Consider the following 25,980-nt stretch of genomic DNA (forward strand, 5'->3'; position numbering starts at 1 on the left):
ACTGGAATCATCCCCCCAATGGTGAATCATGCGAACATATCGGCGTGATTGCAGGCCGATGTCTTTCACAACTGAACATAGGTGATGTGCACCTGGTGAGCTGCACATCGCTCAGGACTTCCATGCCTGTTTGCCTCCATTGCTGGGGGTAGCAGCACTTGTGGCCATTAGCACCAGGCTTCCCAGGCAGCACCACATCACTTTTAGGGGGGCTCCTGGAAGGTCTCTACCTACAAGACTAGCTGTAAGGCGGGGGTGGCTTTTCAACAACTGCAGGTCCAGGGCTTGCTTGGGGGTGGTGGAAAAGTGGCCTGAAGAAAGGGAAGAGGCTGCAGGGCGAGGGCATTACTAGGGTAGGGGGGTATCCCAGCGTGTGTGTGGGGACGCATGTTGATCTGTGCAAGTGGCCTCAAGAGGGTGAGGGCTGAGGTGGCAGTCCCCAGAGGAGATGAGGCCAGATGGAGATGTGAGGGTATGTGTGTGAGAGCGAGTGGTGATGACCCTTGAGCTGGTAGTGAGTGAGATGCCAGTGAATGTGTGATGGGATTGAGTGTGTGAGTTTAGAGTGATGAGATGTGGGGAGTGTGGGGGCATGTGTTGATTTAGATGTGGCATGGGAGAGTGTGTGGGGGTGAAAGAGTGTGAGGGGTGAGGCTTGAGGATTTACCATAGTGGCAGGGGTGAGATCATTCACCTTCTTTCCGCACTGGATGGCTAACCTCTTCTGTGCATTGTTGGCACTGACCACTTCTGCCACCGCCCCCCAAGCCGGAGTGGTGACTGATGGGCCTCCTGCGGCCAGAGCTCGGGTGGAGGACATCACAGCAGGCTCCAATGGTGTCCAGAAGGCAACCCTGGCATGCGCCACTGAATCGGGGTCTGCAGTCTTCTGGCATTTCAGGACCATGTCTTTGTGCAGCAGTCCTGGGATGGAAGCACTGAGAGATGTGTGCGCGGCTGCACTTTAAACATGGTGCCCAGTGTGAGGAAGCGGTGAGGTGATGGTGAGGCAGATGAATGAGAACCTGTCCGCCATCGAAATGGTGTGTTTCCTGGGAATGCATGATTAATGAGGTGGATTTGGGGCGATACGGTGTGAAAAGCCGCCATTGTGGCCAGCGGGTAAAACATTCTTTTTGCTGCCCGCTACCACAATTAATGCAAATCTGGGACGATTTCGCCCCAAGTATCTATTACAGACTTCACTGTATTAAAAAAAATTCTCATTCCTAAAAGCCCATTTATTATATTTAAATCAATTCAAGTATTTAATCCTTCATAAAAACAAACATTTCCTTCAATCCCTTAAAAACAAACATTACATTCATAGCCCCACATCAAAGAGAGCTAATCCCTTTATAACCTCTCTGAACTGTGAGTCAAACTGTGAACTTACAGGCTATCCCTACTGTGATAATGACAGGGTTGTGGAAGCATTCAAGAGCACTGTTCCTATAATGATAACCTTCAGGCTTATGTCGACAAACATCTATTGAAATTGCAAGCACTGATTTTATTTAACTGCAGGCTGGCAATTTTTTTCAAAATTTAAAGGGCAGAGCATGTAAATGACTTGACAGTTTGACAATTCCAAAGACCTTATCCAGTTTTTATGCAGTTTAATGTCTACTCTTAACAATCCCAATGGAGTAACTGACCTCTCCCAAAAGGTTACCTTGCCTCTCCAAATAACTCTAGCAGCTTTAGACCTTTTCCTCAAATGTCTAAAACCCATGAGTCATGTTTCAGAACCCTAGGTGACCAAAATTACTTCCATCTGAAGGCAGCAGCACTTCTAAATGTGCAACTGCCTCCCTGAACCATGGATGTTTAAAATATCTTCCACACCCCCCACCCCAAGGTGAAATGGTGGGTGCTGGGTTTGGGGGCAGGACTTCCAGATTCCAGGCTCTGGTGCCATTTTGGCTAAGGTGCGGAGCCCTTCCAACTTAAAAATTTGGACCTCTCTCTTTTTCTTTCTCTTTTTCTGTTTCTCTTTCCCTCAGTTGTCCTACATAATCCACCCCCATATTCGCATTGGGCTGAACTTTAAATTCTAAAAATAGGTCAATTGGGGTTGTGTTAAAGGTTAAAACGCAAAAGACCTGGAACAGGAACTGAATCTGCCTACATCTATTCTTAACTGAGGTGGGACTAGGGGTGGGCCACCAATCCATTTAGAGGAAGTAATTTTGGCCATTTAAATATTACAACGAAGCTGTATAACTTCAGATTAACACTCATTCAATTTTTAACCAGAGGCAGTTGGGTTCTTGGGTCTCTGGAAACTCGACAATTTAAAGGAGATGAGAGAGGCTGAATCCATGAAGTAAGTGCCTTTACAGCACTGCTTGTGGACCAGGAGGAGGAGAGGTGCTTTCTCCCAAGCCAACAAGCTACCCGGTAAACCTCTGCTCCCAACCCACAATCTGTGTGCTTCCCCCATCAACTACTATACCCACTCTCTAATGCCACCCCCCCACCCCCCCCACCACCCCCCCCCCAACTTACTCACCCAATATACCTATCTGCTGTGTAAGGTTTCGACCCTGTAAAGAAGGCCTTCTACCTGAAAGGCCTTCAGCCAAAAGGGCTACCTGAGAGTAGGCATCTCACTTCAAACAGTCCTATAGTTAAATTCTGAAGGATATCCCCATGCTTCCAGGTTTCCTGCCTTCACAACAGCCTCCCTCGCCAGCCCCACGCACAGAACATGCCACCAGGCTAAGAATCTCTGGCTGTCCCCCTGTCCTCTCATATTGTCTCTTTTCTGCTTTGCCATCCTCCGGTTGTCTCCGACCGTTTCCAGCAGAATTTGCCATTTGTCATTTTTTTTGTAGAACTTTAAAATTCTTTCATGGATTGTGGGTGTTGCTGGCAAGGCCAGCAATTTTGTTCATTCCTGTTGCCTTTCCACCTTTCTGAACTGCTGCAGTCCATGTGGTGTAGGTACACTCAATGCTGTTAGAAAGGGAGCTCCAGCGAATTAAAGACCTTAAGAATTTTGTACTGTTGATTGATGGCCAATTTGACATTGAATCCTGTGATCTGGATGCTATTACACAGTTACTACATATAGAAGTAGCCGAGGGAGCAGGGTAGAATGATTCAGCTCTTTAAAGTTGCTAGGCTTGGTGGCCTAGTAAAAGCTGCTCCTTTATCTGCTAAATCCCCTAATCGGGGAGCAGCCCTTTTCCATCCTTCAGGCTTTGGAACTTTAAACATCTTAAAGGTGCTGAAGTCTGTGTTGAGCATAAGTTCTCAAGAGAAAGTTAGTTTGCAGAACAGATCAAAGAAGTTGATGGAGCATATTTTCAGCATCATTGCCATACAATATTGGAGTGTAAATGTCCAGAGTAGGACTTGAGCCCACAGACTTCTGCCCCCAGATGGAGAAGCAGTACCAACTGAACTAAGTTGACACTTAAGCATTGGCACCAATGATGACCAACTCAAAGGAAGCTCCTCTTAAATATAAAAGGGAGGGATCGAAGTCTGGTTCAGAATCAAATACTCCGGGTTCACACTCACACTTGGTGGGATGCATCGTACATTGGCATAGGGAGGCCTGAAAGCCGTTTTACCTTACTGGCGTCTCCACGGTAAGCTGAGATCTGCCTTATGTTTGTTTATGTTTAGTAACACTGCAGTTCTATGACTTTGCATTTTATTTTCTTTTAGGTCAATAGCAGGAATCAGAGGGTGTGAGCTGACAGTCAGGCTGCAGCCACTTGAGAGCTTTCTTTTCTTTGTGAAAGCTGTGAACACTCTTGGATCAAGTGACACGAGCAAGCCAGCACTGATTTCCACTAAAAGTAGGAAATTCATTCCAACATGTTGCTATACAATTAGAGATTGAAGTCAGCAGTTACTAGTTAGTTTTTGCCTCATACTTAAAACGACAATTTGTAACTTTAGACTAATGTGTAAAGGTTGCTGACTATTTCTGTGACTGATACAATCTTGCAGCTTGATGCACCACAGTTTGTTGAACTGAATGACCCCAGACACATTTTTATATACAAAATAAAACAAAAGTAGATTAAATAGAGACAACATCGAAGTGAGCTGCAGTACAAAAAATCAAAGTTTTTTAATTGAAACAAATTCAAATGAGCATGTTGAAAGAAACAGAATTGGAATTAACTAAAACAGTCAAAAAAAAAATTAGAAACTTGGGTGGCCTATATATCTTGGTGACAGTTCTCAGTGAAAAAGAATTAAGACAAATGCAGAGGAGGAGAGAAGTTGACAGCAAGAGAAAGAGTTAGAATGATGAGGAGGCGCATCTTAGTCAACAGGGGGGTGGGGGTGGGGGTGGGGTGTCAGTGGCACAGTGGTAACATTACTGGATGAGTAATCCAGAGGTCTGGACTGACGCTCTGCCAACATGTGTTCAAATCCCACCACAGTAGCTAGAGGAACTTTAATTAATAAATCTGAAACAAAATGTTAGTTTCATGAATAACAATCATGAAACTACCAGATTGTCACAAAACCCCATCTGGTTCACTAATGCCCTTCAGGGGAAGAAATCTGCTTACTTGCTGGGCTGGAGTCTGATGTGGTTGACTCTTAACTGCCCTCTGAAATGGCTTAGCAAGCCATTCAGTTGTAGGCAGTTCACCTACAACTACTCAGGGGCAATTAAGGATGGGCAATAAATGTTGGTCTTGCTAGTGATGCCCACATCCCAAGAATGAATAATGTAAATAAAACATGGAAAAGAAAGTGCCAGGAAATGAGTTCAACATCATGTGAAGTTTGGAACTCATTGAGGTGAATAGATAAAATGAAGAAGTTGAATCCCTCTGAGCACAGATTGTTGAGACTCCAAAAGGACATGGGAAAAACTTCATGAACAGGAATGAGTTCACAAATGGAAATAGGGTTGTCAGAAGAGGCAACACTTTGATCTCAATCCCTGGAATGAAGGAGAATAGCTCTTAAAGAAATGGAATGAGACATTGGATGAAGTGAAACATCAAGGCAGCTATAATATAGAGTGAGCTAACTTGCTATAGAGAGGTGTTGCAGGATAGAAAGGATGGATTGTAAGACTAAGTGCTGCTTGAAAGAACAATAAAATTGGAGATATAATTGACTAACTGTTCTTGGAAGATAAAAGACCAATTTTCAGCTGGGATCTGTAGAGAATGAGTCAGAGATTGAAATATAATTGTGAAAATTAATTGTGGCAGATGAACAGTCATGAGAATGGAGATGAATCATTTTATGCAAATGAAAAGAAAGAGGCAAATTAAACACAAAGGAGAGGTGAGGTGAGAGTGACTGCCCTTGACATCAAAGCAGCATTTGACCGAGTGTGGCATCAAGGAGCCCTAGCAAAATGGAATTGGGGGGGAAAATTCTTTGCTGGTTGGAGTCATACCTAGCACAAAGGAAGATGGTTGTGGTTGTTGGAGGTCGGTTATCTCAGCTCCAGGACATCACTGCAGGAGTTCCTCAGGGTAGTGTTCTCAGCCCAACTGTCTTCAGCTGCTACATCAATGACCTTCCTTCCATCATAAGGTCAGAAATGGGGATGTTTGCTGATGATTGCACAATGTTCAGCTCCATTTGCAACTCCTTAGATTCTGATGCAGTCTAAATCCAAATGCAGCAAGACCTGGACAATATCCAGGCTTAGGCTGACAAGTGGCAAGTGACATTCACACCACACAAGTGTCAGGCAATGACCATCTCCAGTAAGAGAGAATCCAACCATCACCCCTTGATGTTCAATGGCATTACCATCACTGAATCTCCCAATATCAACATCTTGGGGGTTACCATTGACCAGAAACTGAACTGGACTAGCCATATAAATACTGTCGCTTGTAGAGCAGGACAGAGGCTAGGAATCGTGTGATGAGTAACTCACCTCCTGATTCCTCAAAGCCTGTCCACCATCTACAAGGCACAAGTAAGGAGTGTGATGGAATACTCCCACTTGCTTGAATGAGTGTAGTTCCAAAAACACTCAAGAAGCTTGACACCACCATGGACAAAGCAGCCCGCTTGATTGGCACCACATCTACAAGCATTCACTCCCTCCCCCACCAACGCATAGAAGTAGCAGTGTGTACCATCTACAAGATGCACTGCAGGAATTCACCAAGGCTCCTTAGGCAGCACCTTCCAAACCCAGGACCACTAACATCTGGAAGGACAAGGGCAGCGGATAGATGGGAACACCACCACCTGGAAGTTCTCCTCCAAGTCACTCGCCATCACTTGGAAATATATCACCATTCCTTCACTGTCGCTGGGTCAAAATCCTGGAGCTCCCTTCCTAACAGCACTGTGGGTGTATCTACACTACACGGACTGCAGCGGTTCAAGAAGGCAGCTCATCACCACCTTCTCAAGGGCAACTAGGGATGGGCAATAAGCACTGGCCCAGTCAGCGAAGCCCACATCCCATGAATGAATTTTAAAAAAAGAAAGAATAGATTTCTTTAAGACTGTATTACTTGGCGCAGAAGTGTCCATTACCAAAAAGTAGAGAGTTAACAACTCTGAATGCTGGAAATCTGAAATAAAACCAAACAATACCGGAAATACACAACTGGTTAATCATTAGGAAAGATTGGTTAATGTTTTGAATTACAGCCCAACATTTGAACTACAAGCCAGGTAGCCTGACATCAGTTGTTGGAGTCTATTAAGTCTTAAAATCATTGTCTGATCAGACAAAGTCATGGATTTTACAAAAGGAAGATTGTCTTTGACAAAGTTATTAGAGTTTTTTTTGAGGATTTAACTAGTAGGATAGATAAACGGGAACTGGTAGATGTAGTATATTTGAATTTTCAAAAACATTCGATATAGTATCACACAACAGATACAAGATAAGAGCACATGGAGTAGAGGGTAATAGATCAGCGTGGATGGAGGATTGGCTAGCAGACAGGAAGCAGAGTAGGAATAAATTTGGCATTTTCAAGGTGGTAAGCTGTAACTTATAGAGTGCCACAAGAATCAGTGCTGGGACCTCATCTGTTTACAATCTATATTAATGACTTAGACAAAGAGACCAAGAATAATGTATCTATGCTTGCTGATGGTACAAAGCTAGGTGGGAATGTAAGCTGTAGGAAGGACACAGTGAGGCTGCAAAGAGATATAGACAGGTTAAGTGAATGGGCAACAAGGTGACAGATGAAGAATAATGTGGGAAAATGTGAGGTTATTCACTTTGGTGGTAACAATAGAAAAACAGAATAATTTTTAAAACGCATGAAACTTCTAAATATTGATGTTCAGAGGATCTTGGGTGTACTCAAACAGAAAGTTAACATGCAGGTATAGCGAGCAATTAGGAAGACAAATGCCATGTTGGCCTTTATTGCGAGGGGATTGGAATACAAGAATAAGGAAGTCTTGCTACAATAGTACAGGGTTTTGGTGAGAGCACACCTGGAGGACTGTGGACAGTTTTAGTCCCTATGTCTAAGGAAGGATATACTTGCCTTAGAGGCAGTACAGCAAAGGTTCACTAGGTTGGTTTCTGGGATGAGGGGATTGTCTTATAATCAGAGGTTGAGTAAATTGGACCTATACTCTCTGGGGTTTAGAAGAGTGAGAGGAAATCTCATTCAAACAAATGATCCTGAAGGGGCTTATAAGGGTCGATACTGAGCGATTGTTTCCCCTGGCTGGTGAATCTAGAACACGGCACAGTCTCGGGTTAATGGACCAATCATTTCAGACTGAGACAAGGAAAAATTACTTCACTCAAAGGGATGTGAATCTCAAGACTTCTCTACCCCCTGAGCATTGTGGATGTCCCATCGTAGAATATATTTAAGGCTGAGATAGATAGAATTTTGGTGTCTCAGGGAATCAAGGGATTATAGAGAGTGGATGGGAATATGGAGTTGAGATAGATTAGGCATGAACGTATCCTATGGCAGAGCAGGCCCGAGAGGCTATATAGTCTTTTCTTGCTCTTACTTATGTTCTTATAAACTTGTGTTCTCTCTTTGGAGAAAAGGCAGATGCTGATTGGTTACAGGATTGAAGGTTATGCACTTAAGCATAGACTGAAATTATCACATTTTTTGTGGGAGGTTCCTGTGCTGCTGGGCTTGAGAAGATGGGAGATGATTGTCTATGGCTTAAAGCCGGGTTTGAAAATGGTGATGGAAATAAATGGATTTTTAGTTTTACTTGATTACCTTTGAGGAGTGTGTATACATTGAAAGTTGAAAAAGTATTGTTAGTAAAGACTGTGTTTGTTTTTTTAAAATAATTTTTCACTAAATAGCTACTCGCTTTCAACTGAACAAAGAAACAGTCCCTCCGTATTTGCAGCTGTCTGAAGACGGGACAGTAATTCACTTTGACGAGCTAGCCATGGAAAATGAAAGCTGCCTGACTGAGTGAGTAGCCACATTATTGAGACATGAAAAGAGCAATTCCATCAAATTATAACTGATGCTTGGTTGGAGCCTTTACATTTTATAACAAAGCCTGAAAGAGGATTGTGATGGCCCAATGCATTAAAGCTCCAGTTTTCTGTAGCATGGTGTGATGGGATGCAGCATTAAATCCAGGATTCTAGTACAAGTCAAGTAGTTAAGGAAAGACACAAAGAGTTCTCCAATTCTGTCCTGTTGGACATCCCCAATTTCCTTTGACTCACCATTGGCAGCTGTGCCTTCAGCTGTCTAGACACCAAGCATTGCAATTCCCTTTCTAAATGAGTTATTATGATCTGGAATGCATTGCCTGAAAGTAGATTCAGTAATAACTTTCAGAAGAGAATTGGATAAACACTGGCAGGGGAAATATTTGCAGAGATTTGGGGAAAGAACAGGGGATTGGGATTAATTGTATAGCTCTATTAGATAGCTCAAAGAATCAGCACAGGAATGATGGGCCGAATGGCATTGCTCTGCTCTGTATGATTCCTATTGTAGAACTAACCTATTTCCCAAATGGAAAGAGAAAAATGTGGGGAACATTCTGAACTCCCAACTCTTTCTTTTGCAAAAATATACTTTATTCATAAAATATCTAAAAGAACATTACAAAATATTTTAAAATGGCCATCACAGTTCAATGATATTCAAATTTTCTACACCGATCATGTTGCGCTCTGAGGTGCTTCTATACAATTGCGGTACATGTAATATTTACTGCATACATTCAATGTGAGATTGTGGATTCGTTACCTTTGATATGAGACCTATGTACTACCCTTTATTTGGATATATGAGCTGCTACTTGCTCTGCTGATTTATTTTTTTGGCAGACAGGGTGGGGTAATGGAATGGCTTGGAGGTGGAAACATGTCAGGTAGCAGTGGCCTGAATGGCCTCCCCTCGTGCTGGAATCATTCTATGATTCCATGATCCTTTTAGCTATCTACCAAGCTCCATCATGGGCTCTCATCCCTTTTATTCTTCCCTTAGCCCCTGCTCCAAATAAGTCCTCATCCTTTTTGATTTCAGTAATCAACTCAGCTCCTCTTACCTTCTCTCTTCAAACATCACCACCCTGCAACCCTCTCTGAGTCTCTCCCTCTATATAAACTCTCCAACCAAATTCACACTTACACCTTTTGACCATGTCTTCTCCTGTAACTTCAATAGCCTCAGTCACCAATAAAAGTTAGGCATGACCATTTTCTTGCATTATTACCACTTAAATCTCCGTCCTTCCTCACCTCCATTTCTTCCAGAAAGTGCCCTTGAAGAAATCTCTCCTCCTGGTTGCTTACAACCACAATTTCAAACTCCCTATTGCCTAGCAATTGCCCCTTGTTTCCCACATTATCTCTGCAGCTGTTGATTTGCTGAAAATCATGCTCGCACTTTCATCATGCCATTAATTCCCAGCAAAATCTTTAGCATTTCCCAGTTGTTCCTCTTGGTATGGTCCCTTTCTCTATTCCCCCAAATCCAACAGGCATGTGTGTACCTGGCGCACTGCTGGTTTAGCCAGCGATTTGCAGATCTGCCTTGAAAATATCAGTCTCCAATGGGTCTTGCTGTCCTCCACTCGCTACTCTAGGATCATCCTGAAGGGAAAGGATAACCCTGTGCTCCTTTTCTGTACCACCAACCGCGTCCTATGGAAATCATCTGCTCACTTGCCACAGCTATTTCTCCTTTTCCTTAGCCCCTCCAAAGTGAACCCTTTTCTATTTTCCCATGCTGCTTATGAATTTCCATCTCTCTTCAGTTTGTCCCCATCGGCCACTTCCCTTTCTGTTCCTATTAAACTCCCGGCTACCCAACTTATCTTCCTCGCAAGTATGCTAGCTGATATTGGAAATTGCTCCCTCTCTCATACACACTCTTTCCAAATTACCATTATCCTCTTTTCAACAAAAAATTCTTCAACTTAATGTTTTTTTTAATTTGTTCAGAGGATGTGTGTGTCTCGCTGGCTGGGCCAGCATTTATTGCCCATCCCTAATTGCCCTTGTTCAGAGGGCATTTTTAAGAGTCTGGAGTCACATGTAGGCCAGACAGGGTAAGGACAGCAGATTTCCTTCCCTAAAGGACATTAGTTACCCAGATGGGTTTTTACAACAGTCAACAATGGCTTCATAGTCATCATTTGACTTTTAATTCCAGATATTTATTGAATTCAAATTCCACCATCTGTAGTGGTGGGATTCAAACTCAGGTCCTCAGAGCATTGCCCTGGGTCGCTGGATTACCAGTTCAGCGACAATACCACTACGCCACTGCCTCCCCCTATTGCCTCATTCTTGTTCTTTGTTTGACTTTCTCTAATCTGACTTCTGCTTCTCCCAATGCATCGAAATGGCTTTGATGAAAATCATTAACAAAAGCAAAATCATTAACAAAAGCTGCAGATGCTGGAAATAAAAACAGAAAATGCTGCAAACACTCAGCATGTCAGGCAAATCTGTGGAGAAAGAAACAAAGATAACTTAGTTCCTTGACCTTTCATTATTTGAGAGTTTTGACGAAAGGCTTGGGTGAACCTTAACTTGCATCTGCTAAGCATTGGAAAGACCAGTCCCACCACAAGCTCCGTCCCCTCACCACTCAGTCAATCCCTCTGGCTGAACTAATCTGTTATGCAACCTTGGTATCTTGTATAGGCCTGGACTGACTTCCCAACTCCATATGATTTCCATTAAAAAGACTACTTACTTCTACCTCTGTAACCTCACCTATTATCGTTAACTCAGACAATCTCTGCAGAAGATCTCTATAAAGCCTTCATCATATTCAGGTTCATTTGGGGGGAAATTGGGTGAAATTTAATTTGACTGTTGTGTAAATCATGTTGCCGATTCACAATTAGTCCATTTCACACTATTGGCATAGACCAGTTCCACCCATGATTATTCCAAAGATCTCCATACTAGCCTTCTATACTTTACTGTCTATAAACCCCAGGCTTTCCAAGCTTTGCTGTTTGTATCCTAATCACATCAAGTCATGCTTGCTAGCCTCTATTGGCTGCCATTGTATTCCTCGCACCCTTCGGCCTACCATTGCCAACTATGCCTTCAGATGCCAGGTTCACACTGAAATTCCTTCTCTAAACCGATCTTCCTCTTTTTTTTATAATACCATCCTTAAAACTCATCTCTTTGACCAGGATTCTAATCCCCCCCTCCTAATTGCCCCGTCTTTAGTTTGGTATCTATTGCTCTCATGCCTGTGTCCTTGGCATGTTTTTCTACATTTATAAGAACCTTTTAAATGCAAGCTGTGGTTGAATGTGCAGATTTTCTCACCACTTGTCCTCCAGCATTCATGACAGCTGCTGTAATGTTGGTGTTAAGAGTATAGACAGTTGGCAGAGGTTCTGACATTTAGAAGAGCTAGATGGGTTGCTCATCCAGTAACATCAACATACTTTACTTTGGACATGTTGAAGGAGGAGGATAACGTGGAGAATGTTCTGCAGAGGAGGGGATCTGATGCTATAGGAATATGACTACCAGAATTCCCAATGCAGTATGTCTATTCCTGGCTGCAGAGCTCACTGAGGAGCAACATGTGATGAGGCTGTGCCAAAGAGTCCATGCAACTGTCCAACAATTACAAGGTTATTGCAAGCTGTGTGGATGAGAGCGGGGACTGCAGGGAAGATGAGTGAACTGACCAAGGCACCGTGGTACAAGGCGCCATTCACGTGGGGGGAGGAAATGAAAGCATAGTAGTGGTAGGGGACTGTAAAATTAGGCAAATAGATACTGTTCTCTGCAGCCATGAGCGTGAGTCCCGAAGGCTGTGTTGCCTGTCCGATGCCTGGGTTAGGGGCATCTCCTCAGGGCTGGAGAGGAACTTGGAGTGGGAGGGGAGGGATCCAGTTGTCGAGGTCCATGCTGGTACCAACGACGTTGATAGGACTAGAAAGGAAGTTCTGCTGAAAGAATTTGAACAGTAAGGAGCTAAGTTAAAAAGCAGGACCTCCAAAGTAATAATCTCAGGATTACTACCTGAGCCACGGGCAAACTGGCATAAGGTAAATAAAGTCAAGGAGTTAAATGCGTGGCTCAGAGATTGGTGTGGGAGGAATGGGTTTCAGTTCATGGGGCACTGTAGAAGGAAGCTGTTCTGGTAGGGCAGGCTTCACTTGAACCGTGTTGGGACCAGTGTCCTGGTGAACCGATTAACTAGGGCTGTAGAATGGGCTTTAAACTAAATAAAGTGGGTGGGGGGTGGGGGAGGGGTTGTATTCTGAAAGAGACCAAAGTGAACATAGGCCCATTAGAGAATGAGGCTGGGGAAATAATAATGGGGAACCAGGAAATGGCAGAGGAGTTGAATAAATACTTTGTTTCAGTCTTCACGGTAGAAGATAATAATAGCATTCCAAAAATACTAAATAATCATGGGGCAAAGTTGGTGGGGGGGGAGGAAATAAATACAATAACTATCACTAGAGAAAAAGTACTAGGAAAAGTAATGGGGCTAAAAGTGGATAAGATGGGTTGCATCCTAGGATAATAAAGGAAGAGGCTACAGAGATACTGGTAGTAATCTTCCAAGAATCCTTATCCTCTGGGACTTTTCCAGAATCTTGGAGAATGGCCATTGTAACACCCTTATTTAAAAAAGGAGGGAGACAAAAAACAGTTAACTATAGGCCAGGTAGCTTAACGTCTGTCATTGGGAAAATGTTAGAGTCTATTATAAAGGATGTAATAGTGAAGCATTTAATCAAGCAGAGTCAGAATGGCTTCATGAAGGGCAAATCATGCCTGACAAATTTATTAGAATTCTTTGAGGTAGTAACAAGCAGGATAGATAAAGGAGACCAGTAGATGTAATACATTTGGATTTCCAAAAGGCATTCAATAAGGTACTGCACATAAGGCTACTTAATAAGATAACAGCCCATGGTGTTGGTGGTAGTACATTAGCATGGATTGTGGATTGGCTAACTAACAAAAGACAGAGAGTCGGGATAATGGAGACATTTTCGGGATGGCAGCCTGTAACTAGTGGAGTGCCGTGGGGATCAGTGTTGGGGCCACAATTATTTACAATATATATTAATGACTTAGATGAGGGAAGTAAATGTATTATCACCAAGTTTGCAGATGACACAAAAATAGGTGGGAAGGCAAGTGGTGAGGATGATACAAAGAATCTACAGAGGGATATAGACAGGTTAAGTGAGTGGGCAAAAACTCAGCAGATGGAATATAATGTGGGAAAATGTGAGCTTATGCACTTTGGAAGGAAGAATAGAGGAGCTGAATATTATTTAAATGGAGAAAGACTGCAGAAAGCTGCAGCACAGAGGGATTTGGGAGTCCTTGAGCATGAATCCCAAAAAGCTAACGTACAAGTTCAACAGATAATAGGGAAGGCAAATGGAATGTTGGCCTTTATTTCAAAGGGAATGGAATATAAAAATAGGGAAGTCTTGCTAAAACTATACAAGGCACTAGTTAGACCACACCTAGAATACTGTGAACAATTTTGGTCCCCTTATCTAAGGAAAGATATACTGGCATTGGAGGCAGTCCAGAGAAAGTTCACCAGGTTGATCCTGGGTGTGGAGGGATTTTCTTATGAGGAGAGGTTGAGTAGGTTGGGCCTTACTCATTGGAGTTTAGAAGAATGAGAGGCAACCTAATTAAACTTATAAGATTCTTAGAGGGCTTGACAGGGTAAATGCTGAGAGGTTGTTTCGCCTTGTGGGAGAGTCTAGGACCAGAGGGCATAATCTCAGAGTAAAGGGGGGTGCTGTCCATTTAAAACAGAGAAGAGGAAGGATTTCTTCTCTGAAGGTAGTGAATCTGTGGAGTTCTTTACCACAGAGAGCTGTAGAGGCTGGGTCGTTAAGTATATTCAAGGCTGAGATAGACAGATTTTTAATCAGAAAGGGAATCAAGGGTTATGGGGAAAAGGCAGGAAAGTGGAGTTGAGGATTAACAGATCAGCCATGATCTCATTGAATAGTGGAGCAGAGTCGATCGGCCGAATGGCCTACTTCTGCTCCTACGTCTTATGGTCTTATAGATGAATTGTTTCTCCTGGAACCAAACCAGCAATCAAGGAGAAGCAACGGCAACAGTAGTTGTAAAAATTATTGCAATATTCAATTTGTTTTCCACAAAATCCTTCCAAGTAATGGTAGAGGGCAAAGGTGAACCCATTTGCAGTCCACCACTACCTTGCCCAGATTACGCATGCTTTTTTTTTGATATACTGGTGAATATAAGGACTGCTGCATTCATGGCTTTGTCCTGCCAGGATATACATGTAATATGCCACAGACAACAAAGATGGAAACTGTTGAGCTTCTTTTCTTGATAGCTGTAAGTCATCCATGTTTCACAGCCATCTAGCAAGGTGTTGAGAACACAGGCCTCATAAACCATCAGCTTGTTCCTAAGGCTCAGCTTGATGTTCTGTGTGCATTTCATGAGTCAGCCAAAAGTGTATGGGACGGTTGCCAGCCACTTGCGGTAGAGGAATTTGCTAACCACTTCTAGTGGGGTGTTACTTAGCGTAATCAGGGACGAAGATGCACCACATGCCCGATACCCATGGTTTTTTTGATGCTTATAGTCAGGGAGAACAAGTTTCAGGCATGGGAGTGATAGTCCATGGCCAGAATTTTACGTCCCGTGTATAGGCATGCGCCCAAACTGAATGGACATGAAATATTACGGGATGATGTCAGGCAAACGCCCCGATGTCATCGCGCACCTGAGCGATATTTCGCTCAGCAGGCTCGCTTCTGACTGCTGTGCGTGCCCGCCAAGCGCAATATCACACAAGTGCCCGACGTCATCTCATACTATTTTATGTCCATTCTGGTCAGGCACGTGCAATGGGTAATTAAGCCCAGTAACGTGCAATTAACAGGGATTTTAAGTGGCCTGTCCACATTTATGGTTTGCGGACAGGCCAATCTCCCACATGTTTGTTCAAACCTTGATCCAAGGCAGGATGAAATCTCTGTGGGGAAATAAACTATAAAGAGACGCCTAGGGACTGTTTCTTCAGGTGCTTTATTGTACTGCATGGACATGTTTTGCAGCATTTTTCTCATTTCCTTTATATGTGAAGGTCTACAGCTCCCTGGGGCAGCTGCCTGCCTTCTGGGAGCTCACTGGAAGCGTTCACCCGCACCCTCGGTTAGGTCGGCGCCTGCACTTCCCCCACCCCAACGCCGACAGCGCTGAACATTTCTCAGTGCACGTTACACGCTGACTGGACGTTAGTTGGCCAGCCGGTGTGAAATCTTGGCCAGGGGCAGATTGCGGTCGGAGGTTCACTTCCTGTCTGTTTCCGGGCTTGCTGGTCACACACGCCCGACAACCGAACAATTCAGGCCCCTGAGTCCTTGTAGATTCCGTGTGGGCGATAAGCACAGCATCACCAATGCAGAGGAGTTCTTTGATCAGGATGCAACATTTTTGTCTTTGCTTCCAATCTTGATAGATTGCAGGCCTTTCAAAGGCAGAAATCCCAAGTTTGTTAGCACTCATCAAACAGGGGCAGATTCATTGCCTTGGGCACACCCAAGGACTTTCTGTATGGTGGGGCCGCCGGAACCAGACAACCAGTAAGATGCCCAGAGCTCCACTTCAAGCGTGACATGAAGGGCTAAATATTGATTATTGCACCTGGAAGTCACTAGCTGATGAATGGCAACACCTTCTTAGTGCTGTCATGCATCACTACCATGACAGTGTCTACTGTGACTTGGCGATGGACGCCCAATACCAAAACAACAACCCACAATGACACCCGGTAGCTTCATGTGCACCATGAAATGTACAAATGTCTGAAACGTACTAATGTTCCCCATGGCTGGGGTGTCTAGAACCAAGGGGCACAGTCTCCAAATAAGGGGTAGGACATTTAGGACTGAGATAAGGAGGAATTTCTTCACTTAGAGGGTGATAAATCTTTGGAATTCTTTATCCCAGAGAGATGTAGAGGCTCAGTCTGGAGGTGCAGACATGATCGGCCAAATGGCCTCATTCTGCACTGTAACAATTCTGTGATTCTGCGATTCAGCCATTGAATATGTTTGAGATAGAGATCGATAAATTTCTAGTTAGTAAAGACATCAAGAGATATGGGGATAATGCAGGAAAGTGGCGTTGAGGTAGAAGATCAGCAATGATCTATTTGAATGGCGGAGCAGGCTTGAGGGTCAAATGCCTGCTCTTATTTCCTGTGTCACTTGTGGCAGAAGCTGCCTCTCATGGATTGGCCTGTTCAGCCATCAGCAATGGTGAACCATATGAAGACACCTCATCTGAAATGGATTTTTTTGCTATGTGTCCATCATCTTTTGTAGAAGGATGCAGGACTGGTGAATACATTAAACTCAGTGCAGGCATTGTTTTTATAAGTGTAAAGTGCTTCTGCATGAAATTCATGAATTTTCCAAGACAATTGTGTTATTACAATGTTACATAGATCTTGCAGATATTTTGCAAGGATAGTATTTCTGTCTTGTAAGTTATTATCCTCAGTGAATCTATACTCTTTCCACAGTTGCTCTGCTGTTCTTGGAGAACCTTTACCTGCTCGTGGTCGACATTATTGGGAAGCAGTAGTAGACAGATGTGAGGCCTACAGGATTGGAGTAGCAAATCCCATCATTACAACTGGTTCACTGGGGAGAAACAGAAAATCATGGTGCATGCGATATTATGCGACACCCAAAGGGTATGGTTTGTCCAATATTCACTAAATAATAGCAGTATGGGGAGGGCACACTCATTATAGTCCTTTGAGCATTCTTCCAAATGAGCTCAGTTGAATCCTAACTTACATTGGCATTCAAGCTTCTACTAAAGGGGGTTTTTCTCATTAGTTTTGTCTAAGCCTTTCTGAACAATAACTGGGAAGAGACTGTGGGCAGATGTGGAGAGACAAACAAATTCTTGCTCCGTAGCATAACCTTAACCTTAACTCTATTCAAATATTTAAGTGAGACTTTTCTGATCCACATGATTCATGTGGTGCATTCACTCACTAAACCACTAGGGCAATTTATCAAGCCATTTTGTAAAAGCAGTAGTTAATGCAGCATTGATGTTTTTTGCTGGGTAGCTTTTCCAGACTGGCATTATTATGGGTCTGACAGTTCCTGGCTGAAGGGCCTATAGCCTCAAACAGCATACCTCAACACGTAGTCAAGTAATGTATAAATAGGGAAGATTGCTAGTGTATTGAACGTTTTTTCTTTTCAGTTGTAGGCTAAGTTATTTTCTCGACGCAGTCATTTGACTAATGTGGATAAATTGCAAAAGGCATTTGCTTGTATCCCTTAAACTCATTAATGCTATTACTTCTCATCCTGTGGATAGATATTTGTCAATATGGTTGATGTAGTAATAATTCATATTTAAACTCCATGCATCCCATTAGTTGTTGCTTAATTTCATTCTGCTTTGTACATGACCAATTTGTTGTCTTGTTAACATTCCTTCTCTTTCTAATAGGCATAAATATGAATTTCTTCATAATGGTGCATCACATGATGTCCTTATCACTGATTTCCCAGCAAGAATTGGTGTTTTTGTGGACTGTGACATTGGTCAATTGTCATTCTTCAATGCCGAAAGTGGACAGTTACTTCATACCTTCCACCACCAATTCACTGACCTCATCTGCCCTGCATTTGTAGTTGAGAAGCCTGGATTTCTAACTGTCTGCACCGGAGCTGAATTGCCTGAGTTTGCTAAATGCAGTTAATGTCATTCATTTTACAAAGTCTTTAATTGTCCATATTTTTGAACAGTAGCTAATGACCATTGCAGTGTTTTCTTTTTCATGAGGGCACCCCAAACTTAACCTGGTACATAATCAAAGGCATGCCTGTCCCATCAGAAGTGAATTATTATTCATTCAGCATGAAAGATTATTGACAAATAAAGCTTGCCTCTGCAATTCAATTAAATATGCCCATTCGAGCAAAAAGAGAAACATGTTCCATTTTGCTCACATGCTACCATGAGGCTGTCAATCGTACAAAAACCTACTTTCAACCAAGAAAAGGTACTCACTTGGGAATTTTTACTTATTTGTCTTATCTCCATCTATTGAACTGGAGTCTGATCTGAGCCAATCCCAGGCTTTACATATTATCGCCTAATTTTGATTATTTTTTAAGATTTAAGTATTATAATCATTGCACTTCCACTATTTCAATGGAAACGTTTTGTAGATCTTGTTGGAAGATATGGCCATTTTGATCCAATTAGGCATTCTCTCAGTTAGCAAAAGGTTATGCTCAGGAGCTGAGTAACTATTGATTTAAAATATGCATTTTATTTAATGATGTGTTTGTATCCTAGCCATCATGTTTACTGTAATAAGAAATATGTCTTCAGGTGTTGCATTACATTAATAGCTTTTTCATGGTATTGCATATTTGCTAAAGTAGCATTGCTATCTGGATTGTTTCAGGTATTCCAAATTATTTAACATGGATGGACTTGCTTGAAAAGTTTTCTTTTCATACTGCAGCCATATTTGTTGTAGAGCTTCATTAACAAAGTAACGTGTTATGATGTACAAACTTTGGATATAAATTTGTAAACAGCCTGAAGTGCTGTAGCCTGTTGACCAGTATTACTCTACTGTTCATCTCTGACTATAACTCCTTCTTTGTATATTTGGAAAGTGCATTGGAAATATCACCAGTGACATTCAAAACTAGGAAAATGGACTTTGAAAGCAAGGGAAAGTTGTCTTTTAGTGGTTCCTGGTGACCTAGTGATTAGGACATGCAGTAATTGTACTTTTGTACACATTATATTACAAGTGACAAGTCAACACAAATGGATTATTCCATCAATGGAGTTTTTTCCATCTTCTCTAGGCCAACAGAGGAGCCATCAGTACTTTTGAGAGCTCCCTGATTATTTAGTAGTTGGAATTCGGCATGCTCACCTGGGTCTGGGTTCAGTTCCTAGGAAGATTTTGTTCCTATGTTCAGTAAGGCTGTCAGTAGATATGGAACAACAGCAGGTAAATGGAGGTACAGAGCAGCCTGATTTAATTGAATGGCAGAACAAGCTCATAGGACTGAAGAACTACCCTTGTTCTTGTATTTGTGAAATAAATGAGCAAATCCAATACTTAACCAGTCTAACCATTTGTGAGTAATTTATCTCTGGTCATTACTGCCCAGGAATGGGTCTATCCTTCTCAGTTGATCTTGGGAAGATGAAAAAGCTTCACCGCCACAATGACCCTTTTGTGCTGACTTATCACTGGTGATATATTGTGCACAAAAATGCAATAACTGATCATCTTTGATCTCATAAAAGCCTTTGACTCAGTGAATTGAATTGCCCTTTGGAAGGTGCTGCAACGATATGGATGCCCAGCTAAGTTCACAAACATCATCTGTCACCCTCAAGACTTCAAATAACAGAGCAATACAATGGCTGCACTTTAGATCCCTTTCCTGTCAAAAAAGACATCAAACAAGGGTATGCCACTACATTAACACTATTCTCAGTCTTTCACTGCAACATACTACTGACTTGTTACCCCAAGGTGTGGTAATAACTTCTCGCACCGAGGGTAAACTCTTCAGCCTCTACCAGCTGAAGGCCACAACCAAGACAACAACCACTTCTATAACAGAACTGAAATAAGCTGATGATGCACAAGTTAGTGCTCACTCCAAAGAAGAACTCCAAAAAATAGTTGACATATTCACTGAAGCCAATGAGAGCATGGGACTTGCCCTGAGCACCAGGAAGACCAAGGTCCTTACCAACCACACAAAATGTATCAAATCCAGTGCCTTCAATTGAGATTCATGTGAAATGTTGAAAAATCTCACTCACTTCCTATATCTTGGAAACTACTAAAAGCTGACAATGGTGAAGAGGTACACCACCGACTCCAATGTGCTTGCTCAGGCTATGGTAAATTACATACCCAAGTTTTCGATAATCGTGATATCAGACACAACACCAAACTCAAAGTCAATCAGGCAGTGGTTGTCCCCTCGCTTCTCTACGATGCTGAAGCTTGGACAACTTATAGATGTGAGTGATATCAAGGCCCTAGGACAACAACATCAATACAATTTTAGAGAAATCTTGCAAATCAAGTGGGAGGGAAAAGAAACAAAATGAGCATCCTCCACAGACATGCAAAAAGCAGAACCGAATAACCTCAAATCAGCTGAGATGGACGGAACATGTCAAGAGAATGCCCGACTCAAGACTACACAAAACAGATGCTCTACTCAGAGCTACACCAGGGAGCCCACTCACATGGAGGGCAAAGAAAATATTTCAAAGACAATGTTAAAGCCCCCATGAAGGTCTGCACCATTAACACCAACACTTAACAACACAACCAAAATGGTGATCCATCGTCAAAAATGGTGTCGAGACCTTCCAATCAGATTTGTTGGAGGTGCACAGGATTCTGACAGGTTCAGATGGGATGGGCCAAGACTGGCTGTTCCCATTAGCTGATAGTACAAGGGTCAGGGGATACAGATTTTTGGTTTTGGGCAAGAGGTATAGGGGGAATGGGAGGAAGATTTTTTTTTTACACAGTGGATGGTGATGACCTGGAACTTGCTGTCTGTGAGGGTGGTGTAAACAGAGAGAATCAATGATTTCAAAAGGAAATTGGATGGGCTTTTTAGGAAATTAAACTTGCAGGACTACAAGAAAAGGGGGAATGGGCCTGATTGGATTGCTCTACAGAGAGCTGACATGGACTCAATGAGCTGAATAGCCTCCCTCTGTGCTGTGATGGGTAAAGGTGTATACAAGATTGTTAAACATAGACCAGAAATAACCAGGAATATTACTTGATATGTTGTTAAAGTAAAATCAGAGGATATAGATTCAAACTGGTGAAAAGAGATTTGAGGCCTGGTATCAGCAGATTTTTCCCACAGTATGCTTAATGTGTGGAAATAAACGCCAATTTGAGTAGTGGAGGCAAAAACGCTGACAGTTTAAGAAACAATTGGGTTTCTATTTTCTAAATGGGGAGAGAATTCAGAAATCTGGAGTGCAAAGGGACTTGGGAGTCCTAGTCCAGGATTCTCTTAAGGTTAACTTGCAGGTTGAGTTGGTAGTTAGGAAGGCAAATGCAATGTTGGCATTTATTTCGAGAGGACTAGAACATAAAAGCAGGAATGTGCTGCTGAGGCTTTATAAGGCTCTGGTCAGACCACATTTAGAATATTGTGAGCAATTTTGGGCCCCATATCTCAGGAAGGATGTGCTGGCCCTGGAGAGAGTCCAGAGGAGGTTCACGAGAATGATCCCAGGAATGAAAGGCTTAACATATGAGGAACGTTTGAGGACTGTGGGTCTATACCCGATGGAGTTTAGAAGGTTGAGGGGTGATCTGATTGAAACTTATAGAATACTGAAAGGCCTGGATAGAGTGGACGTGGGGAAGATGTTTCCATTTGTAGGAGAGACTAGGACCCGAGGGCACAGCCTCAGAGTAAAGGGAAGACCTTTTAGAACAGAGATGAGGAGAAACTTCTTTAGCCAGAGAGTGGTGAATCCATGGAATTCATTGTCACAGAAGGATTTGGAGGCCAGGTCATTGAGTGTATTTAAGACCGAGATAGATAGGTTTTTGATTGGTAAGGGGATCAAAGGTTACAGGGAGAAGGCGGGAGAATGGGGTTGAGAAACTTATCAGCCATGACTGAATGGCGGAGCAGACTTGATGGGCCGAATGGCCTAATTTCTGCTCCTATGTCTTACGGTTTTATGGTCTTACAGTGAGAGAGATGGAAAGAGAGAGCAGCTGCCCAAGCCAACACCTGCTGCTACCTCTACCAGCCGGCAATTGATGTCCTCACTGTGGGAGAACGAAGCGAAGATAGAAGCCATCAGCAAACCCACAGCCAACACTAGCAGCTCATTTCCACCCAGCTATCAGCAAAAAATGAATCATCCTCAACACGAGGGATTGCCAATGATGAACTGATGATCACTGGCATGTATGTTATTGATGAATACTGTTTTTATTTTTGGTCTGTCGTTTTAATATGCAAACATAGCAGCAGTTGGAGGTGCAGTCTGCGATCCAGTCTAAGTTCAGAAGTGGAGGGTATAATAGGTTGGAGATGAGGTTGCGGCTGTCAGTCAGATATTGGACATTTTGATTTGATGTCACGTTGTGCCATCTTTGTGATGCCTATACTAATAATTCAGAATATCCCCCATGATCAATTCCTTACTCTCTTGATAGACTGATTAATATACAGGTTTTTAAAAAAAGTCATCAAATGTCACAAACTGTACATATTAATTGTCCTGAATACCTATACATTTGGTGCTATGGCATTTTATACTCACAACCCTTCACTTCTCTCCCCTTTTCTCCTTTAAGATGCTCCTTAATATCTACCTCCTAGATCAAATCTTTGGTCATCTGCCCTAATATCTCTTTAAGATGTTTGGTGCCAAATTTTGTTTTACAGGTCTTTCCTCTGAAGTGCCTTTGGATGCTTTACTTTGTTAAAAGGTGCTATATAAGTACATGTTGTTGTTGTTGTTTTTGGTGCACTGGAAAATATTTGCTCATAATGTTTAACCACTATCAATTTCAGGTTACCTTTACTTGTGTTGAACCTGCACTTGAGTCTCCAGAGGTGAAAGAGTTAATTTTTGAGCAGTGCTACACCCTCACCTCCAATTGTGCCATTTCCTTCAAAAGGGAATTGGATAAATACTTGGTGAAAAAAAATTGCAAGACTTTGGTGAAAGAGCAGGAGAGTGAGACCAGCTGGATTGCTCTACCAAATAGCTGGCACATGCACAATGAGCCGAAAAGCTACTTTCTGTGCTTTATCATTCTATGATTTATCTCAAACCCTTATGAACTCAGGTCTTTTGGACAAGTGAACATTTTAAGTACATGTACCATTTTAAGTACAGACAATAGGAGTGTATAAATGAATTTGAAATAATTCTCCCTTCAAACTATTTTGAGAATTCAGATTTAAATTAAAGAAGGGCAACATTGTGTACATATTGCACTTCCAAGTCTTGGTTCCCTTAATTAAATGAGAAAGATTCAATTACTTTTTTTTAATGATAACCAGTGGAATTAATTTACTGATCTGTTTCTGAACACAAGAAGTATAGTAAAGTTTGGAATTAAACTTCTAAACACTCTGAAAAATCACTGAAGGATCTTTTCAGAGAAACTGTACAGCTCAGTTTATGATCGAGAATACTGTGAACAGCTTCTGTTTTTGAGGTCATTACTGCAAGATTGGACTGCTCTAAGGGAAAGCTGCTGCACCAACTGGGTAGGTGTTTTGTGGAGCCAGAAGGAGCAGACATGCTCTGCCTGGTCCTACATTTAAAGAATGTGGGCTCCTAATTCAGCTCCTCCCACCCTGGCCTCCAATTCTTCCTGCTGGCCAAAGTGGAAAATTGGCTGTTCTGAAAAGAAAGCATTACTCCACAGTTTCAGCAGCCTATTCTTTCTATCTACTGTACTGACTATATTTACACAAGGGAGGGAGAAAGCAAGGAAATCAGTGTTGAAAAGCAATCATTCATTATCCCAAGGATAGTCATAGAAGTGGTCACAGTCTCAGGATATGGGATAGGCCATTTAGGTCTGAGATGAGGAGAAACTTCTTCACTCAGAAGATGGTGAACCTGTGGAATTCTCTACCACAGAAGGATTTGGAGGCTAAGTTGCTGACTATATTTAAGAAGGAAATAGATTTCTGGACTCTAAAGGCGTCAAGAGGTATGGGGAGAGAGCGGGAGTATGGCATTGAGATAAGGATCAGTCATGATCCTATTGAAAGGCAGAACAGGTTCAAAAGGCTGAATGACCTACTCCTGCTCCTATTTTTCTATGTTTCTATGATATGTGGGACGTTTTTGTATAACACAACTATAGCAATGTCTGATATAGAGTTACCTCACTGGTAGGATTTGCTTGGAGCTTTTGTGAACTTGTACTTCATGTACTAACTTATAACTGTTATATTAGTGTAATGACTTAACTGTTATATTAGTGTAATATATTCTCCCACAAAATTATCTTAAGATTGCATTCTTATCTTGACAGTTTCATTCTAATGCCAGTTCTTAGCAGCATGTTTGTTCTGCATCTTTATATAATGCTGTTGTGATGTACATAAGGATGTTTTTACTTGCAGGAACACATTCTGCTATTTTGTAGTGTATTTATATGGTTGAAAATTGGGATAAGTTTTTAAATAAATTGAGATTTATAAGCATGACAAACAAAGATATTTCATATTCAAGCACTGGTATACAAAATTAGTAAGTGGTATGTTATGCAGGGCTATTTGACTTCTGCAGTGTCTCAGCCAGTGAGGGAGCCATGAGCATAAGAGCTAAACTGGAGTTTGTGCCATATAACGGCATTATAATGGAAGAATATTGTGTAGTGTATTAGTTTATGTTAACTCATGATTGACTGATGAATCCAACTTATATCTATTGTTTTTTGCATTGGAATGAATTTCTATTTGCTGAATACCAAGGCAAATGCAGACTATTGTTGGAGTCTGTGAATGTTTGTAGGCAGATGAAAATCGTTTTACTTAGCGTAATGTAGACAACTTATTTGTTATTTATTTTGTATTTAATAACTGAACAACTTTATGATCTGCCTGGTATTTGAACTGGATTTCTCTATTTTAAAAAGAAATTGGTGCGCTGCAGAGTGAGCAACCTAGAAGTAAGATGACATGCAGTAATGACAGAAATGTTGATGTGTTTAATTGCAATTTTGAGCTGTTCAAAGCCCGTTTGATGCTAAGGCAGGTCACAAGGTGATTCTGAATTTGAAGTAATGAATAGAGAATAATCACAATCCCCCCTGCCCAGATGATTTAAAGCATTTGTCATTTTACTTCTGAACTGTTATTCACTTCAGCATTTTAAGCAGCAGCAAATATGCTTTAGATCCAACAAATCTCTTTATCATCAATCTGCCTCATTGACCCCTCACCTCATTAAAACTCTAAAGCCTTTGTGTGTCCCGAAAAGCAACTAATTGTCTCCTTTTTTTTAATTCATTCAAGGGATTTGAGACACTGGCAAGGCCAGCATTTATTGCCCATTCCTAATTACCCTTGAGACAGTGCCCTAGGAAACTTACTCAACAATTGTATTTTACTTTCCTTAGATGATAATATTCTGCTTGATCTACCTTTTTCCTTTTAGCTTCCTCATTTTGAACTTATCCTTTGGTACTTTGCTCCTTCACAATAGTGAACAATTTAACAGGAATAATTTTGCCAATGCTTTTGATCAACTTGAAAACTTCAATTCGGTCACCGGGCTTTGGTTTTCCATAAAAATATTGACAACTTCCTTAACCTTCCCTCATAACTTAAATTCTTGATTCCTGAAATCAATTCCTCCCTTGCCTTTTACCCTCTGAAGAAGAATAATAAAGATCATAAGAGATGTATTTGCTTGTATTCTGTAAATGTAATTGTGTGTATCTTTTAAAAAAGGCACTATGTTCATTGTGAAAGAATGAC

At 41.9% G+C, this 25,980-nt stretch overlaps 1 protein-coding gene across 1 annotated transcript in view; it reads left to right on the plus strand.

Moving 5' to 3' along the window:
* LOC121276804 (cardiomyopathy-associated protein 5-like) overlaps positions 1-19,022 on the plus strand; it is a 90,020-nt gene extending 70,998 nt beyond the window's left edge. The window contains exons 10-13 of the mRNA XM_041185348.1: positions 3,682-3,815; positions 8,273-8,387; positions 16,977-17,150; positions 17,930-19,022. Coding sequence (XP_041041282.1) covers positions 3,682-3,815; positions 8,273-8,387; positions 16,977-17,150; positions 17,930-18,182 — 676 coding nt within the window. The 3' untranslated portion in view covers positions 18,183-19,022. The remainder of the gene's footprint in view (positions 1-3,681; positions 3,816-8,272; positions 8,388-16,976; positions 17,151-17,929) is intronic.
* Positions 19,023-25,980: the final 6,958 nt, after the last annotated feature.

The sequence above is a fragment of the Carcharodon carcharias genome, chromosome 4 (assembly GCF_017639515.1).
Source record: "Carcharodon carcharias isolate sCarCar2 chromosome 4, sCarCar2.pri, whole genome shotgun sequence".
In the NCBI taxonomy this organism is placed as follows: domain Eukaryota; kingdom Metazoa; phylum Chordata; class Chondrichthyes; order Lamniformes; family Lamnidae; genus Carcharodon; species Carcharodon carcharias.